This window comes from Saccopteryx leptura, chromosome 12 (genome assembly GCF_036850995.1).
Source record: "Saccopteryx leptura isolate mSacLep1 chromosome 12, mSacLep1_pri_phased_curated, whole genome shotgun sequence".
NCBI lineage: Eukaryota > Metazoa > Chordata > Mammalia > Chiroptera > Emballonuridae > Saccopteryx > Saccopteryx leptura.
The window spans coordinates 21,060,193-21,079,379 of record NC_089514.1 but is presented as its reverse complement, the minus strand read 5'-3'; the positions used below and the strand labels follow the sequence as shown (position 1 = coordinate 21,079,379).

The 19,187-nt window shown below is 35.8% G+C and overlaps 1 protein-coding gene across 5 annotated transcripts in view; it reads right to left on the bottom strand.

The window, feature by feature from the left end:
* Positions 1 to 19,187, bottom strand: part of SNX13 (sorting nexin 13) — a 116,282-nt gene that overhangs the window by 45,068 nt on the left and 52,027 nt on the right. For all 5 annotated transcript variants that reach the window (XM_066354128.1, XM_066354129.1, XM_066354130.1 and 2 more), the window contains 6 exons: positions 11,301 to 11,422; positions 11,112 to 11,213; positions 9,877 to 9,965; positions 5,086 to 5,169; positions 3,388 to 3,526; positions 2,912 to 3,000 (listed from right to left, as the gene is read on the bottom strand). In XM_066354128.1, coding sequence (XP_066210225.1) covers positions 2,912 to 3,000; positions 3,388 to 3,526; positions 5,086 to 5,169; positions 9,877 to 9,965; positions 11,112 to 11,213; positions 11,301 to 11,422 — 625 coding nt within the window. The remainder of the gene's footprint in view (positions 1 to 2,911; positions 3,001 to 3,387; positions 3,527 to 5,085; positions 5,170 to 9,876; positions 9,966 to 11,111; positions 11,214 to 11,300; positions 11,423 to 19,187) is intronic.

Below are 19,187 nucleotides of genomic sequence, written 5' to 3'. Positions count from 1 at the left end.
ACAAATGTGGGCCACAAGTAATGTGTTAAAATTAATCTAGCAAACTAAACTCTTTAAAAAATGTCTTCTACTCCTTAAGAAAAATAGCAAAATTACAAGACCAGAGAGTCATGAATAAATATGCAAAATAGAAAACAGCACAAATAGTGACTATACTAAAAACTAAAGGTAATTTAAAAATGTGCTTTCCTGTCTTACAGCCCCAAATCTCTGCTCAACATTACAGTAAAACTCCTCCAAACAGCTAACAATAATTACTGTTTCTAATTCACCTCTTCCCATTTCCTCCTGGACTGACTTATCAGGGTTTCTCTCCATTATTCCACCAAAATGGTCTCATCAGATCTCCAGTAATCAATCCCCTTTGCGGCACACCCAACAGGCAATTCTAAGTTTCCTCTTTTTTTTTTTTTTTTTTTTTTTTTTTGTATTTTTCTGAAGTTGGAAACAGGGAGGCAGTCAGACAGACTTCCGCATGCGCCCAACCGGGATCCACCCAGCACGCCCACCAGAAGGCGATGCTCTGCCCATCTGGGGCGCCGCTCTGTTGCAACCAGAGCCATGCTAGCACCTGAGGCAGAGGCCATGGAGCCATCCTCAGTGCCCAGGCAAACCTTGCTCCAATGGAGCCTTGTCTGCAGGAGGGGAAGAGAGAGACAGAGAGGAAGGAGAGGGGGAAGGGTGGAGAAGCAGATGGGTGCCTCTCCTGTGTGCCCTGGCCGGGAATCGAACCCGGGACTTCTGCACGCCAGGCCGACGCTCTACCACTGAGCCAACCAGCCAGGGCCCTAAATTTTCTCTTATTCGACTTACTTATAGCCTTTGACGTACCTGGTCTCTCACTTCTTTAAACACTTTCTACACTTGGCTTCTAGAATATCACACTCTCAGGTTTTCCTTCAATCTCACCAGCCACTTACCCTGTATCTTTGGGTAGATCACCTACTTTGTCTTTAACTCTAGTAACTGAAGTGCCTCAAGACTGAGTTCTTGGTATCTTCTTACTTACACTCACTCTTTTAGGTAACCTCATCCACTCTCTTAACTTTAAACAAAGAGCTGATAAACCTGAGGATTGCCTAAGTTATGTTTCTCGATAAACTTTCCTTTGAACTTGAGTTTACCATTAGCATGTCTACTTGAATGTTGAACAGCGATCTCATACTAAAATATCCAAAACGCTTCAAAAACTCCTTCTTCCTTAACCATTTTAGTAAAGAGCAGTACTATTCATGCAGTTTCTCAAAACAAAAAATCTACAAATCAACCCTGAGTCCTTTTAAGTTTCTCATCCCATATTTAATTCATTAGCAAAGCCTGTTAGCACTATATCCAATCTCTAACTCTTCTCACAACCTCTACAGATAGCCCTACTGGACTAAAGCAGGATCTTGTAAGTGATCTCTTAGTTCCTATTCTTGCCCCCACTACTCCATCACAATTTACTCATCACAAAGAGCCGAAGTAATTATTTTATTTCACAAATCAGATCACATCACACACCCAGGAAAATCTCCAATGGATTCCTATCACAATCAGAATCTTAAAAAAAAAAAAAAAAAAGGCTTACTCTCGCAGCTAAAACCACATATGACTAACCTCCAAGGTTCCTTCTCCAATCTCGTTCCTGCTACAGCCCCTCTCACTCATTCCACACCAGCCACACTGGCCTCCTCGAACTCACCCACCGCCTTCCTATCTCGGACCTTTGCCTTTGTCCTTCCTTTGCCTGAAACTTATTTTTAAAAAAATAAAAGAAGTCACAGGACTCTTTCACATTTATTCAAGCCTCCCTATGCTCACATGTCACAAATCTCAGAACCTAGAGAAACACTTCAGTCTCCATACTTCTACTTTGCTTTATTCTTTCATATTTTACCTATATTTTACTTTTTTTTAACATATCAATGTACTTATTGGCTTTTTTGACTCTGTAACTAAAATGTAAGCCCCATTAAGAGATTTTGTCACCCTGGCTGAATGGCTCAGTGGTAGAGCGTTGGCCTGGCATGCAGGAGTCCCGGGTTCAATTCCTGGCCAGGGCACACAGGAGAAGCGCCCATCTGCTTCTCCACCCCTCCCCTTCTCCTTCCTCTCTGTCTCTCTCTTCCCTCCTGCAGCCAAGGCTCCATTGGAGCAAAGTTGGCCCTGGCACTGAGGATGGCTCCATGGCCTCTGCCTCAGGCGCTAGAATGGCTCTGGTTGCAAGAGAGCATCACCCCCTGGCGGGCGTGCCGGGTGGATCCCGGTCAGGCGCATGCGGGAGTCTGTCTGACTGCCTCCCCGTTTCCAACTTCAGAAAAATACAAAAAAAAAAAAGAGAGAGATAGATTTTGTCTATTAGATGAATATACAATGGTGCCCCATGCTCAAAATTCAATAAATGTTTGAATTGTGGCTAAATAAAAGTGATAAAAGTGGGTAAATAAATCAATCAAAAAATAAAATAAAATGTTTAATTACTCTAGCATTTTTCAGGCAGTGTTTCAATCTCTTTAGCTGGGTTTTACAAATACTTATACTACATTGTATAAGAGAAGTTTTCTGAAAGTTCTTTTGTAGAGTTCTGCATTGGTTAATATCCTGCTTTTTTTATTTGCTAGATATTTAAAATTTTATTTTTATATTATATTTGACACACAATATTATATTAGTTAAAAATATTCAATGTAGTGACTAGACATTTATACACCTTATGATGTGATCTATGTCTAGTAATATAATCATTTGCCCCACGTACTTAGTTCAGTATTACTGACTATATTCCCTGTGCTGTACATTACTTCTCTGTCACTTATTGTAAAACTGGTAGTTTGTACTTCTTAATCCCTTCACCTAGCCTCCTGCCCTGCTAAACATTTTAACAAAAAGTATTTATAACTACATGTTAACTCAAAAGAACTTTACTTACTTTGCCTGACTGCAACCGCTGTATTCTTGAGTCACATACTTTCTTTACAAATAATAAGCTATTTATTTGATTTTTGATAGTGTTGATATCTAAAAATAAACAAATTAGTTATGAACTAGAAAATGGTAGTGTTATATGTAAAAGACTTTAAACATGCACTTATTGTAATTTAACATGAAAACCAATGCATAGAGCAATTATTTTACTTACTAAATGAAATAATCTAAAATTTTATAGTAAAATTATTTAAATTTAAACCACGCTAATTCTCTTTACTTTAGCAATAAGTGTAATAACAGTCTCACATTCAAAAATGATACTACCTTAATGTTAGCATATGTTATCATGATAAACCAGATTTCAATTTACAGTAAAAGAAGTAATAGGATAAAATGACATTTAGGAACATTACAGTTTTCTTTGAAGATACAAAAATCAATAAAGAAACAAGACATTCTTTTACATAAAGTACTTACCATCACCAGCTGTATCTAGAGATCGAAGATACTGTAATTCTTCTACTGCCTTATCTCTGACTGCTTCTAGCTCTCCAATATTGTCACTCAATTTAATAATGTTCATAAAGGCCTCATAGTTGCAATTAGAATCACGGATCTGAAAAATAAGTTAAATAACAGGTAGGAGGGTGACTCTCTTATTAAGGAAAAACAGAATATTGAGTGTCTCCAATGTAACATCCCCTATGTACTACAAATCAAAATGGAAATCTCTGTCCTTAAATTCCCCTGGGTCACACACCATAAACAGAGTAGGTAAATGAGACTGGTGGTGACGGAGGCAGACCGGTAAGGTACATGAAATGCCCTCATGGTCATTCGAAGTGAAATGAAAGTTACTGGAGGATTTTAAACAGAAGAGTGGAATTCTCTGACCTAAACTGAACAATCACTGTGATGATATGAACATCTATTACTTTTTCTCTAGTCACACGTTTAAGAATAGGAATAGAGTAGACGGACAGGTTAAGTTGGACTTAACCAGAGTGTGCTTTCACCAATACAGTGAGAGAGAGAAAAGGTGGTTGAGGAGGTTGTGCAGAGAATAACCATTATGAACCCCAGTAAAATTTAAACCAAGTAAAGCAGTAAGAGGAGCTATGAAACTGTAGCAGACTTGGAATATACTACCATCATTTTTTAATGGATGCATATTACTCCATTGTATCACTACACATAATTTATCAAACTAATCCTCTATGTGAGACACTTAAATTGCTTGCAATTTTTTAGTATTATAAGCAGTGTTACCATCAGTGGCCTTAAATGTTGCAAACCTGATTACCACTTTAAGAATAAACAGCACTATTCCTAGCCAAAGGGAATACAATACATTCTTAAAACTTTTTAATTACATGGGCACGCATATTTTTTAAGCTCTTGGTAGGGCCTATACTCTATAAAAGTTGACAAAGAAAAGAAGAATCAAGTTCTGTGACCTCCAAGAAAGGATCTAACTTTAAAGAATACTAATCATCTCTAGACACGGGCAGTAAAATATCTTTTTAAATTTAAATAAATAGTAACAGCAACCAAATTGCAAAGATTGAGAGAGAGAAAAAGAGAGACAATCAGGGAGAGAAGCATCAACTTATTGTTCCACTTAGGTGTGCATTGATTGCTTCTCACATGTGCCTTGACCAGTGGATCAAACCAGCAATTTCAGGCTCAAGCCAGCAATCTCAGGGGTCAAACCAGAAACCTGGAGCTCAGGCCAGCAACCTCAGGCTAAAGCTAGTGACCTCAGGCTCGAGCTAGCAACCCTGTGCTTATGCGTGTGACCCCAAACTCAAGCCGGCAGCCCCAGGATTGAACCAGTGACCACAGATTCCAAACCAGCAACCTTAGCATTCTGGGTTGACACTCTATCCATTATGCCACCATCAGTCAGGCTTATCAACACACTTCTTAAAGAGAATTTAGCTAATACATTCAATATGTTAGTATAGATAGTGGAAATATAAAAATTACCTTCAGATACATTTTTTAAAATTACTTTAATAAATTGTTGCCTAATGATCCTAACCTCCAAATACTATTGCTACATTTTTAAAAACTATTTTAAAGAGCTGTAATTTAGAAAGTACAACCTGAAACTGTATAATTTTATTAACCAATGTCACCCCAATTAATTCAATTAAAATAAAAAGTACATACCATCCATATGATATATTGATTAATATAATCAGGATCACTGAGTTGATTTATTAATGGAAGAAGAATTCCTCGTGCAAGGATTTCCTAAAAAATAAAAAAATAAAAATTTTAATCTAATATACTTCTTAAATTAAGAGCATAATATAAATTCTCTAACACAATGCTATTACTTAGGTAAAGTACAATACACATAAAAATAAAACATGATAACCAACATGTTTATAAACAGATGAGCTAGTATACCACAGTTAAAATAAATTAAGTAGTAGAGATGAAGCTGCCTATATCAACGTGAACACATCTCCCCAACACCACCTAGAGTTGAATGGAGCAAAGAAAAGAAGATATCTCTAGTATATTAGTATTTCTGTCAAAAATTGGCAAAATACGGCAGTATAAATAATTATAGATTTATTTATATTAAGAGTATAAAAACAAAGAAGAAAAGAAAAAGATACACATTAATTTTAGAATAGAAGTTACCACCGAGAGAGGAATTGAGCAACTACAGTAAAATAGATATATTCTTTAATATATATTTTCTTTTATTTAGTGAGAGGAGGGGAGGCAGAGACAGACTTCCGCATGCACCCTGACTGGGATCCACCCAGCAAGCCCACTAGGGGGTGATGCTCTGCCCATCTGGGATGTTGCTCTATTGTTCAGCAACTTCTTAGTGCCTGAGGCAGAGGCCATGGAGCCGTCCTCAGCACCCTAGGGCCAACTCGCTCCAAATGAGCCATGGCTGCAGGAGAAGAGAGAGAGAGAGAGAGAGAGAGAGAAGCAAGAGGGGAAGGATGGAGAAGTAGATGGGAGCTTCTGTGTGCCCTAAATGGGAATCAAACCCAGAACATCCACATGCTGGGCAGATGCTCTATTAATGAGCCAACCAGCCAGAGCCTACAGTAAAATATTAACACTGATTAAATATGAGTAGTTGGTTCATAAATATCTTTTATAGCATTTTCCTATACTTGTCTGAAATTTTCCCTAATAGAAATTTAAAATAAAATAATAATATATTAATACAATTATTCTATATTCTCTAGAACAGTGATTTTCAACCAGGGGTCTGCAGACCTATCTGCCAGAAATTTCATGCTAGTCCATGAAAGAGTTAACCACCCTGATGTTGTATAAAGATTATAGACCCAATGATCTTAGTCAAATTTGCTTATACTAAGGGTGATTTCTGCCTTTGCGGTCCCTCAAGTAATTCTATTTTCACTGGTTCCCAAGTGTAAAAAGGTTGTAAACCACTGCTCTAGAATATACCTTCCCATTCTTCCCAGCTGTTTATGCTCCTACCTATTCTCCCCTTCCTTCAAGGACTGACTACAAAGTCAATTCTCCAATTAAATAAACCCTGACCATTCCAGCTCAAATTTTTATATATTTTTACTCGTATATTTAAAATACCCATATTCCCTATATTTATGGCATTTATCCTTACTATTCCCTATGTAATTCTATATCTTCTACTTCTCTAATACACTACAACTCTCTAGGAACCTTTGGTATATGAGTGAGACTAGTCAGTTGTTCTATTCGTTTAAGTATCTTCCTATTATTTACTCTATCTTCTCTACGTCATTGTTTAAACATGGCAGGCATTAGATAAATATGAAATGAATGGAAATAATGAAACTAAGTATTTAGTGCTTATCCTATTAATATATTTTCACCTGTATTTCATCTTTACTTCTTCATGACTGTAATATGTAAATTTATAAAACTCAATTTTTTTAAGAATAGAAAAGCTAAATAGCTATGAGCTTAATAGGATGTTTCTCTTTTCTAAGTAAAAGAATTATTTATCTATTCCTTGTTTCCAGATCTCTAATTTATCTGGGCCATTTTATAAAATAAGTTCATCGAAGGCAGCCTGCCTTCACTTCATCTTCCTTTAGAGAATTATAAATTCTACTCTGTAAGCTATACAGGTCTCTGACAACTGTTAAACCATGATGAATTAATAATTTCAAATGGCACTAATAAAGGCTCTAATAACTTCCTGAAGTGTCTTGCAACATCTTACAGTCTCAATTTAGAAAGAATTGTTTATTCTTTCAATGTTAGCTTTGGTCTCTAACTTCTTAAAAATTAATTTCTTCCTTCAAATTGTCTCTGGTCCATATACTCAGATCTTAAAACATACTTTGTAAGGAGAAAATTGATAAACAAAAAACTTCTTTTAAAGTTTCTTTTCAAAATGATTAAAAAAAATACATGGGAAGGAATTTTAAACAAATTTAATGCTTCTCATTAGTTAATGCAATTAGTCGATTTGTTTTAGAAAACTACTTTGGTCTTCTAATTTGCCTCAAAACAATTTGGTTAGTCAAGATGTAACCATATGACTCAACAATTCCCACATAGTTCTAGTGAGGCAAAGGATCCACACAAAGGAAAGAAGTCATCTTTAATCTATTATTTAATCTTAACCAGTCTTTGGGAAAAACTTGGATTTAATTACCAAGAAAAGAAAATTGATTAAAACGTATCAAATTAAAAGGAAAAAGAATACAGTGTTATATAATTATATTCAGATTCTACCAAAAAGAAATGAAATATTGATCTAAAAGAACAATCTATAGCAAAACCCAGTTGCTCTTTAAACAATCCTGCTCATTTTGAACTATTGAATATAACCTCATATAACAAGGCAGATCTTCACTGACAGATCCTAAGAGTCAGCTAATCTTCAGGGAGCTGCAGTAACAAGTGCACCACAGCCAGCAAGGAAGGCAAACTGTCTCCTCCTGCATCAAAACTGATTTTCTCATTGGGTATCTGCTATGTGCCAGCTACTGTGACAACCAACAAGTATGTAATAATGATAAATACAGATATATGGCCCGTCTTTACAGAGGGAAGATGCATTAAGTGAGTAAACATAACAATCTGATTCACATTGTAAAACATGGTAAATGTTATAAAGAAAATCAACTGGGTCATGACCTACAGTAACAGTTATGAGGGGGCTTTAAATTATGTGGTCAGGGGAGGTATTTCTGAGGAAATGTGTTATGAGGGATGAATACAGTTTAGTCAAGAGAATAAGGAAAATCATTCTGAGTAGAGGGGGGAAAAAAGAGTATGAGAAAGCCCTATGGTGGGGAGAAAATGGCACTTCGGGAGGAAAAAAGCCAATGTGATTGGAATACAGTGACTTTCCAGCATGAAGGTCAGAAAGGTACACAAAGCCCCATCACAGAGGCCTTGTGAGCTTCTGAAAGGACTAGAAATTTGAAAGCTTTGCTGGATGGTCATACTATTTACGGGGATGGAGAAAAGACTGAAAGGCAGAAAGGGCATGGAGACAAGAATAGGATTTCCATCTGGGGCACTGAAAGTTTAAAGGGCTCTAAGCCAATGGTGATTTCAGAGCAGCGTCAGAGCAGTCTGGAGCTCAGCAGGAGAGCCCAGACGAAAGATATCAATCTGGAAGATATTAGCATTTGATGCTGGTTAAAGCCTGAGAAGGACGGATGACCAAGAAGACCCAGACTGGAAGAACTTAGTTAAAAGTTAGGTAGAAGATGAGTTAAAGCATATAAAGGTGACTAAAAAGACAACCAAATAAGGAGAAAAGTCAGTAAAGAACAACACATGGAACCCAAAAAAGACAGTTTTAAGAAGGAAAAGATAGCCAGCATGTGAAACACTACTAAGACACTGCCTACAGTCCCAGGTGGACAAACATTCTGATGTCAAATAGATACTCAGCATAAACAAGTGCTACAATGGATACACTACATTGTCCTTTAGTGGTAAAGGTGAATCTAATGATATACATGCCAGGTATTTAGTGGTAAAGGTAAATCTAATGATATACATGCCAGGTATTTAGTGGTAAAGGTGAATCTAATTATATACATGCCAGGTATTTACCGCCCTGGAAAATGACTAGCCCAAATAATTAGTCTTAACAATATATATATAAGACTTTTCCCATCAAAACCAAGTATTTTCTACTTACTTCAAAGTACCGTTATCCTACCTGAACTCAAGTTAGGTAGGTATTAGAAAATTGAATGGTATTACTTAAATAACATCATACAAGTATAAAAGCACACCTCAGGAACTGGAATCTCATTTTGTAGGACGGCAGATTAAAAAGATCATAAGCTTTCATTTTTTAGAAAAATTAAAATTTTTTATTTTACCCATTCAACCACGTAAGGGCTTATGTAGCTAGCATTTTTCAATCATAACTAGTAGCCAAAGCCAAAAAATTATTCCTTTATACAGAATTTTACTCCAAATGTTTATAGCTAGAGAATAAAAAATCCATGACTGCTGTTCTCATCTGACTTGTTAATTCTCTAATTACAAGAAGCAAAATCTTAGCAACCTAGTTTTTTTTAAGTTTCTAACCAGAAGCATTATTTTAATTAGCCTAATTTATAGGTAAAGCAGTATTAAAAGAACATTGAAAAGATCTTGGAAAAATCCAAAATCTAATACCTAACTCTAGGACAGGCCATTCTCAAAGTGTTGTCAAGGGATCTCTGGGAGATCAAGGGAGACAGCATACATTAATTTTTTAAAAAAAACAAGGTGTGATAATATCACTCAACTAATGAAATGTGTTTGTGTTTGCTTACATATCAAATTTTCTCAATTTTCATTTATAATACAATAAATACTGACAATAGTCACATAGAAACTTTCCAAGGATCTTAATAATTTTTAAAAGAATGTTAAAAGGTGCTGAGACCAAAACTTTTGAGAAGTACTATTCTAAGTTTCTGTAAATCCATTCATTTGGTATGAGTTTAAGCTTACCCTGACAAAGTATCGCATGATCTTGTTCTGGAAATCTCCAGGAGGTAGCAATAAATATAGTAAGACCTCACACAAATCCCTTAGGAATCCTAGAAATAAAAAAGGTAGCTATAATAACATTATAAAATACAAAATTTCCACCTATTCTTGATATAAAACTCATAATTAAAGACAGAAATAAGCAGTTTTCTGATTATACTGGCTTATTATTTAAGTAATTAATTAGTATATATCAGTATTCATTAAAAATTTCCTTCTTCTCCAAATAGTAACTACTCATTAATCAAACTGATTTTTTTTATTCTGCTCAGTTACACCCCACTTTTTGAATCACTGAGAAACTTCAATTGAAAAAGTAACCCCTAAACAACTTTAGTTGTACCATGTATTCTGCACTGGACCATGGTAATTATGTATGCATACCTAAAAAGCATTTGCACATTTAAAAATATACCTGTACTTCTCCTTTCAAGAAGGAACTTCCATTTCTTACATTTCATTATCTCCTATCAGTAATAAAATGGCAATGAAAAACTAAACTACACAGTAAGTTTAAAAATAAAAGAGGATAGAAAAGGCAAAGTAAAGAAGTAAAATGTTAAACACATTATAAAAGTTAAAAAAAACAATTTCCACAACAAAAAACGCTTTTCTGTAGTTGTTCATATGCTGATACCTCATGGGAATAAAGTCACATAGCTGATACTGCTCATCAAAACACGTGCCAAGTAGGAGACTCTTAGCTGTTGCAAAATGAGGAAAAACAAGCACCTCAGCTAAATCACCTGGTCTAACCTCCCACAAAGGAGACAAGTTCATTCATCTCTGTAAATTGTATTTGAAATCATTGTGAACATTCGCTTCTACTTTAGGGTAACAAATGTATTCCTGAAGTAGAAATAATAAATTCAAGATAAAGATAAAATTACTATGATCAAAAACGTAAATTTACAATTACAGAATATTTATGCTTGCTATATTACAAGATTACAAGAGAGGTAATCTTTAATTAACATCTTCAAATTTTAAAAATGATCTTTAAAACAAAACAAAACAAAATTGGAAACTACTTTTAAGAATGAAAAAATAAAATAAAGTGAATCGCAGTAGTATCTTCACTGTGCCACCTGCCCTGGAACAAGAATTCACCCTGTACTTGCTCACTGGCTCCGCTAACTGGTCTCTGACCATCTGAACAGTTTCTGTTCTCAGAGGAGTGGAACTGAAAACCAAACCTTCTTCATCTTTGGGAGAAGTGCACACTAGATCACGGCAAACGTCCTTCTCCATTTCAACTTCAACTTCAAAGAAGGTATCTACAAACTCTTCCGCTGTACCTGCACAAAGAGAGGAACAATTCAAGATATACCAAATGACAATAAAAAACATTTTAAAATCATAAATTTCAGAAATAAAGATATTACCTATTACTTGATCATCCTTCTCGGTTATCTTCTGTTGAGCCTTTCTAAATACTCGTAGGTGTGTGCCAAAATCATCTACAATGCGTGTAGTAAAATAAGGTTGCCAGTCTATTTCTTTTGACCTTATAAGAAACAGATTAAATAAAAGCATTATAAAAATGCTTAATCAAAAAATATAAATCCATTTAATGACTACTAAAAGACAACATGATTATCAGAGACTGAATTTATCCATACTGAGGTTTTGTTAATTTAATTACTACTATATCTTAGCACTCTCTTTCCGACCCAAGGTGTATCAAATCTATTTGACTAAGACTTTAAGCAATATTAAGTATTTTATGTACCAAAGCTTCAAGGTTAAATAAAAAATAATATTTTTTTCCAGTTAAATCTGAAATGAGTCTAAAAACAGGTATATCATGTAATTTCTCACCCCAGACATAAGGATACATCAGAAATTCAGAACATTATCACTTGCTTTTGAAAGAGCATTTGAGCTATTTCTTGGTTCTTTTTCAACCCTTTCTGAATTCTCCATATTCTTATTTTTAGTTATACAGGCCAAGTTCTAAACTAAATTCCTTTGGTATAAACCTGGTTTCTGTTTGCATATACTAGCACTTAAAAATCTGTGCACTCAAAAGTCACATAGAAATAGTTTCAAGAACGTGGCCACACTCGGCCATGAAAAAAGTGATTACTAATTGTATTACATTACGTAGTACTCTTATCTCAAAAGCTAATTTAGTACACCAGCAAAACAGATAAGAAAAACAACAGATAAATCAAAAACAGTTTACACCTCTCCTTGGATTAAATCATATTTTTAATGCTGTTTTCCTTAAATTAGCACTAAAATTAATTACTCTTTTAGAAATATACCAAGTAGATAGAAAACAAAGAGTCTATTCATGAAGATACTGGGAGGAGAGGAGCCAAAAAACAGTACATAATTCATTATGTTAATTACCCACACATGTATAATAAAGATACTAGTGAAGAAATTAACTTGATTCCACTGTCACTGTTTGAGAGAAAGCCTTCAAAGGGTGATGGCATTGAGGAGTATAACAGATGGCTGTTTTCAAATAAAAACATAAGTTAACACTCATGTACTGATTTTTTTTTAAATTATACAACTATGATTTTGTATATGCTTGGAAAGAAAGAGTAAATTATAAGTACATAAACACAAAAACAAATCAACATTAAAGGGTAGCCTAAACTCAGGGATCTGAGGAGGGTTAACATTATTTAGAATGAAAAAGCCAAGCATACAAGCATACATTAAACTTGGTAACAATGTTCAGCCTCAACATAAAAAGTAAAATAAAAACTTAAACCTAGCAGTCTCTATAATCTCTTTTTTATTTAAAAAGAAAACATGCACAATCTATATAAGGATCTTTCAAAAAACTTTAACATGAATATTTGTACAAAATCATACAGAAAATTTTATAGAAACATATAGTAATTTACTTGGCATGAGCCATTACATTAGTTCATTTAATACATAAAAGGTTCCTTCTACCAAATTTAGAAGAAAGCAGAATACCTAATTGTTCAAGTTTGATCTGTTCTGTTTCATGGTACAATGCTTTTTTTAACATTGAAAATTTCCAACAAAATAAAATTTACTCACTTCTATAACCATTCACTATAGATAATATAATGACATTTAAAATTAGTGAAAATTAAAGAGCAATGCAAATATACAAAAGTTACTTTAAATGCAGATTTCTACTTTCAACACACAAATATGTAGCAGTGGGGAAGCCAGGGACACAGTATTGTATATCTCCACCCAGGGTCACTATTCTTCCTCTTCCTGACTCGGTCCCACTGGATACATGCAAATCTCAACTGAAAGGAATTCTTCTAGGTTAGAAAGATGAGAACAATAGCACATCATTTCCATTTAAAATTTAAGAAAATATCTTCTATCAATTTCTAGTAGTATTTATATTAACAAAATTTGAAAATATTTTGATAAAAGTGCAGTACTTACTAAAATTATGGGGTATGATAAATATGTAATGGAATGTGAATATAAATCAATTTTAAAAATCAATTTATATAACCACCATACTTCCTTCTACTGATCTGCATGTAGTTAATAGAATTCTTAATATCAATTATTCTAAAGTTATGCCTACAATCAAATCTCTTTTTCACTTTAATATACTCATTCCTCCATTTCCATTCTAAAAAAAAAACAAATACAAAACACAGGGATTATTACACAATGAATCCTATTACCTACACTTTTATTTTATTATTACTTAAAGCTTTCTTATTTGAATTTTAAAATAAGAACATATGTTCTATATGATCAAGTGATGTATTCAACCCTACCCTGAAAATATAATACTCTAGAGCCCTGAAGCTACATATACGACAGAATGGGTGCAAGAATTATGAAGGTTAATTAGGAATGCAAATAAGCAGTGAAGTTGTCATTTAAGCATAAAAGCAGAAGCCGAACTACCATGTGTACCCTCTGACCATGACCTCACATGTCTCCCTCTCTAGCCCCAGGACCCTCATTCCTTGACTTTTAGTTGGTCTCCCACATCCATCCTTGTTTCCCCTCCATTCTGTTTTCCATAAATCAGCCACCAAGATCTTTTTAAAAATACAAATGTGAAGCCCTGCCTGGGCAGCTCAGTTGGTTACAGTGTCATCCTGATAAGCCAAGGATGTGGGGTCAGGGCACATACAAGAATCAACCAATAAATGCATAAATAAGTGGAAAAACAAACCAATGTTTCTCTCTCTTCTCACTCTAAAAATCAGTAAATAAGCATTTAAAAATACAAATGTGATAGTACAAAATAAAAGCTTTAAAAATCTTTCAATAACTCTCCGTTGATCTTAGGTCTGAGTAGATACTTTCTCTAAAATCGTGCATATCCGGGACACTACCGTCTCGTCATCCATTCCACCTTCCCTCCCTTCTCCTGCACACTCACTCACAGGCTCTTCTTCTATTTCTCCAACTCGAATATGCCTTTTATCGCAGTGTCTCTGGACAGACTATTTATTGCTCACTGCCCACCCTCCACAAATTTCCATTCTCTCCCCCACATCCACTTGACAATTCCCACTTAACTTTAGTATTCATCTAAAAGGTCAATTCCACACTCAGCTGTTACTGACCCTTTCCCACCACCTTATTCCTGCAGACTAGGTCTACATTTCCGGTTATATATTCTCATAGCACCAAATTTTTCACTTTTTATAGCACTTACAACTTGCAGTTAAAGAACTCAATTGCCAGAAGTAAATTCAATGTCTGAGATAAAAATCTCAGGAAGTTAGGAACTTTGTTTTTCCTACTGTGTTCACTTCCCTCCCAGTGGCTAACCAATATGTTAAACACTGGGAGACACTCAATATATAGTGATTTACTGATTCTTCTTTCAGGGTCAGACTATTGCTAACAGGTGCTTGGAAAATAGTCACATAAGACACATACAACAGTTACTCCTTTACGCCTTCAAGTTCTGCAATAGTACATAAACTCCGAAGCTTTTTTTTTTTTTTTTTTTGCCTCTAAACCACCAAGCTACCATACTTAATACTAATGCCTAAAAGGGGGCAGCGAATGTCCCATATATGTGGGATGCCATGGTGACTATATAAATTGCTTCACTGGTTCCATCTATTATAAGCAGTGCACAGCTTATTATCAGACACACACACAAATCAACCAAGTACTTCTGTAACAAGCATTGGACTAGCATATACATGTGTCCTTAATTCAAGTAAAATTCACCATTTCATTAGCTGTGAAATTTCAGCAAGTCACATCACTTCCCAGGGTTTGTTTTCTCTAAGGACACTTACAGTGCTGAGTCTGTGATTATATTAACTAAATAGCCACACACACATGAACAGCGTACATGGAAAACTGGCGACTAGTAAGTACTTGTAAATCAAAATACTGTAAATCAAAATACTCAATCAAAAGAGGGAGTTTTGAATATATTTCCTTTTAATTTTAAATCGTATAAAGCTTTCAACCTAAGTTTAAGACCTTTCATGCGACTGTTTTGCTTAGTGATATTAAACTAGCCTTTGTCAGGAATAAATTCTTCCCACACTGTGAAAGTTACGGTTTCCACTTTCTTTTACATGGTATGACAACTAGACATTTGTGAACAAATCTGAATGATTAGTCCTTCAAGATTTTCCACTTGTATTTCATAGATGTCTCTTGCACACCTAACTCAACTGAAATCTATCTAGCAACTAGCTATGAGTAAAATTTCAGTGAGTGGGTTAGTTTTCATAGGAAATACCTTGCCATACTCATATTTCTTTAATCTGTGAGAGTATATTAAATTATATTATAATTAAAAGTATAACTGGGATACACAGGCTCAGAAACAAATAAAACTTCCTTTTTGAGCATGCTAAATTATTTTTCTCCTCTAAATTATGAACGCTCAGCTGATGCCACAGACCAATCTTATCAGATTATCTGGGGACAGGGCCCAGGCATCACACAACTAACTTGTGATAAGCTTAAAACTCAAAAGATGTAGGCCCTGGCCGGTTGGCTCAGTGGTAGAGCGTCGGCCTGGCGTGCAGAAGTCCCGGGTTCGATTCCCGGCCAGGGCACACAGGAGAAGCGCCCATTTGCTTCTCCACCCCTCCCCCTCTCCTTCCTCTCTGTCTCTCTCTTCCCCTCCTGCAGCCGAGGCTCCATTGGAGCAAAGATGGCCAGGGCGCTGGGGATGGCTCCTTGGCCTCTGCCCCAGGCGCTAGAGTGGCTCTGGTCACAACAGTGACGCCCCGGAGGGGCAGAGCATCGCCCCCTGGTGGGCAGAGCGTAGCCCCTGGTGGGCGTGCCGGGTGGATCCCGGTCGGGCGCATGCGGGAGTCTGTCTGACTGTCTCTCCCCGTTTCCAGCTTCAGAAAAATAGAAAAAAAAAAAAAAAACTCAAAAGATGTAAACAAAAGTAGACAGAAATACTAGAAAGTGATCTATAGGCTAGCTTTATTGCTAGGGCATAAGTCAGTAGGTCTTACAAAGGGAATAGAGAATACTGGCTAACTAAATATGAGTTAAAAGAATTTTTACTACAGTAGTACAAAATTGGTACCATTCCAAAAATAGCTTTAAATTTTGTTGACCATAACCATACACAGAAATAAGCAGAGGTTCACCTGCTGGTTACAGCTCAGGTGGTTAGAGTGTCGTCCTGATACACCAAGGTTGAAGGTTCAATGACCAGTCAGGGCACATACAAGAATCTACCAAGGATGCCTTAAACCTAAGAATCTACCAACGAATGCATAAATAAGTGGAACAAAAATCAATGCTTCTCCCTGTCACTTTCTTCCTTCCTCTCTCTCTAAAATCAACCAATAAAAAAAGTAGAATTAATTAATGTTATAATTAAAATAAGATTAAAGATGAGCAGTATTTAAATTGGAAAGAAATGATATAGAATGAGAAAAAGAGAAAATGAGCATGGTATATTCAAGAGTCATCAAGTAGACTTGCTTAACTAGAAAAGTGGGTGACCATTTGACAGTTAAAGCAATCTTCACATTCTTGGCAGAATACATTCCTGGAAAAGGTCCTTTATGTCAAAATGATAAAAGTAAAAACTAATTTTCTCATAGGAACAACAAATACATATTCCTGATGTCACCATTTTTTCACAAAAAAGACTACTAAGACTTTATTTTAAAAGTTAAAAATGGCACAGTATATTGTTTACTAAATAGTGTATGTGTGTGTGTATATATACACATAAAAGGGCAAAAATAGGTTTACAATTGTAAGTACGTGAAAGTTTATTCTTTTAATATTATTATTTTCCATGTGAACTGTAAACCTACTTTTGCCCCACCCTGTGTACACACACACATATATAGAGGAAAGGGTTTTCTAAGATACAGTAATCAATAAGGGCAATACACTATGACCAATCAACATAAAATTAAAAATATGTTCATCTCCCCATATAAGGTTTTGCTATGTAGAAAAATCAGGCATTAAAAAAAATCATTAGTGCAGTAAAATCTGAAGTTTTTCTGGGTAGATTTTGACAAGCATCTTTGAGAAGATTTTGAGAAAAGTTTTATTCCAGGGCTTTTTGATCAACTAACTGAGACACAGACATCCTTTTTGAAAGCAGTAGCATATCTGTGAAAGAAGAAAGTCTTTCTTGAACCACTGACCAGACAGTAACTTTCTCCACCATAACTCACTATAAGAAAGGATTCAGCCTGACCTGTGGTGGCGCAGTGGATAAAGCGTCGACCTGGAAATGCTGAGGTCGCCAGTTCGAAACCCTGGGCTTGCCTGGTCAAGGCACATATGGGAGTTGATGCTTCCAGCTCCTCCCCACCTTCTCTCTCTGTCTGTCTCTCCTCTCTCTCTCCCTCTCTGTCTCTCTCTCTCCCTTCTCTCTCCTCTCTAAAATGAATAAATAAAAATTTTTAAAAAATTTTAAAAAAAAAGAAAGGATTCACTCTTTAAAATACATAAACCTTTATTTGTTTTGATCCTTCCAGAGTTCTTGAGAAAACTACTCTGTTACAGTACCAAAAGCATCAACCTGAAATGGAATTTGAGCAAAATTTTAAAGGCACGGAATTATAAGCTTGCTCCTAAACCCATTAAAAGAATTCCCATTCTGTCAACCTCAATTCACTCATAAATACATGTTACATCTCTCTAGAGTACCTTTGTTTCCCTTTTAAAACCTATAAGGGTTTAGTTATAAGGACTGAATTTAAAGTAAACTAATTTTATTCACAACACTCTTGAACTTACATTACATTTACTACTATCCTCTACCATAATCCTCACAATGATATGGAGAATTCCTATTTTACTAAAGCTAAATTAGAAATCACACAAGGAAACAAGTCTCACTACTTCATGGTCACAACTCTGTCTGCCCCCTTCACATGGCTGCACCTCCTCCCAGCTGTGTGCTGAGGTCGGAGAGCCAAATGCACACCTCTTTCCTAACTCCGTGTGCACTGGTATCTTAAAATTAACCATGCTGGGACTATTCACACCTCACAGTAGACTTGTAAAACTCCAATTTAATTGTTTGTAGCATTCTATAAAGAACAGCAGTAGGTTGGATAATCAAATAAATTTTTTAAAATTTCATCAATTCAAGATTTTTAACCATCAAGAAAAGATTAGTCTAAAGTACAGCCTCAGAAATATAGTCAATAATACTGAAATAACTATGTCTGGTGCCAGGTGGGTACAAGAAAGATCAGGGAACACCCTGTGAAGAGTATGACTATCTAACCCCTGTGCTATACACCTGAAACTAATACAAAAAAGTAGTCAATGAAAAGAAAATAGGACTAAACATCACTTTTATTTATATTTTTATTTTCTAGATAAAACCACCAAAGCCATTTCCCATATAAGTAAGTATATAGGAATGGAAGAAGTTTTTCTGTATCAATGACAATGACTTTTTAAACTCCTTTCAAATTAAACATCCAAATCATATAATATATGTCATTAAAATTTAGTTTTACTAATATATCAGTTGACAATTTGATTAGATACTCCTTCAATTCTTTTGAAATTAAAAAATAGAAAACCAGCCCTGGCCGGCTGGCTCAGCGGTAGAGCGTCGGCCTGGCGTGCGGGGGACCCAGGTTCGATTCCCGGCCAGGGCACATAGGAGAAGCGCCCATTTGCTTCTCCACCCCCACCCCCTCCTTCCTCTCTGTCTCTCTCTTCCCCTCCCGCAGCCAAGGCTCCATTGGAGCAAAGATGGCCCGGGCGCTGGGGATGGCTCCTTGGCCTCTGCCCCAGGTGCTAGAGTGGCTCTGGTTGCGACAGAGCGACGTCCCGGAGGGGCAGAGCATCGCCCCCTGGTGGGCAGA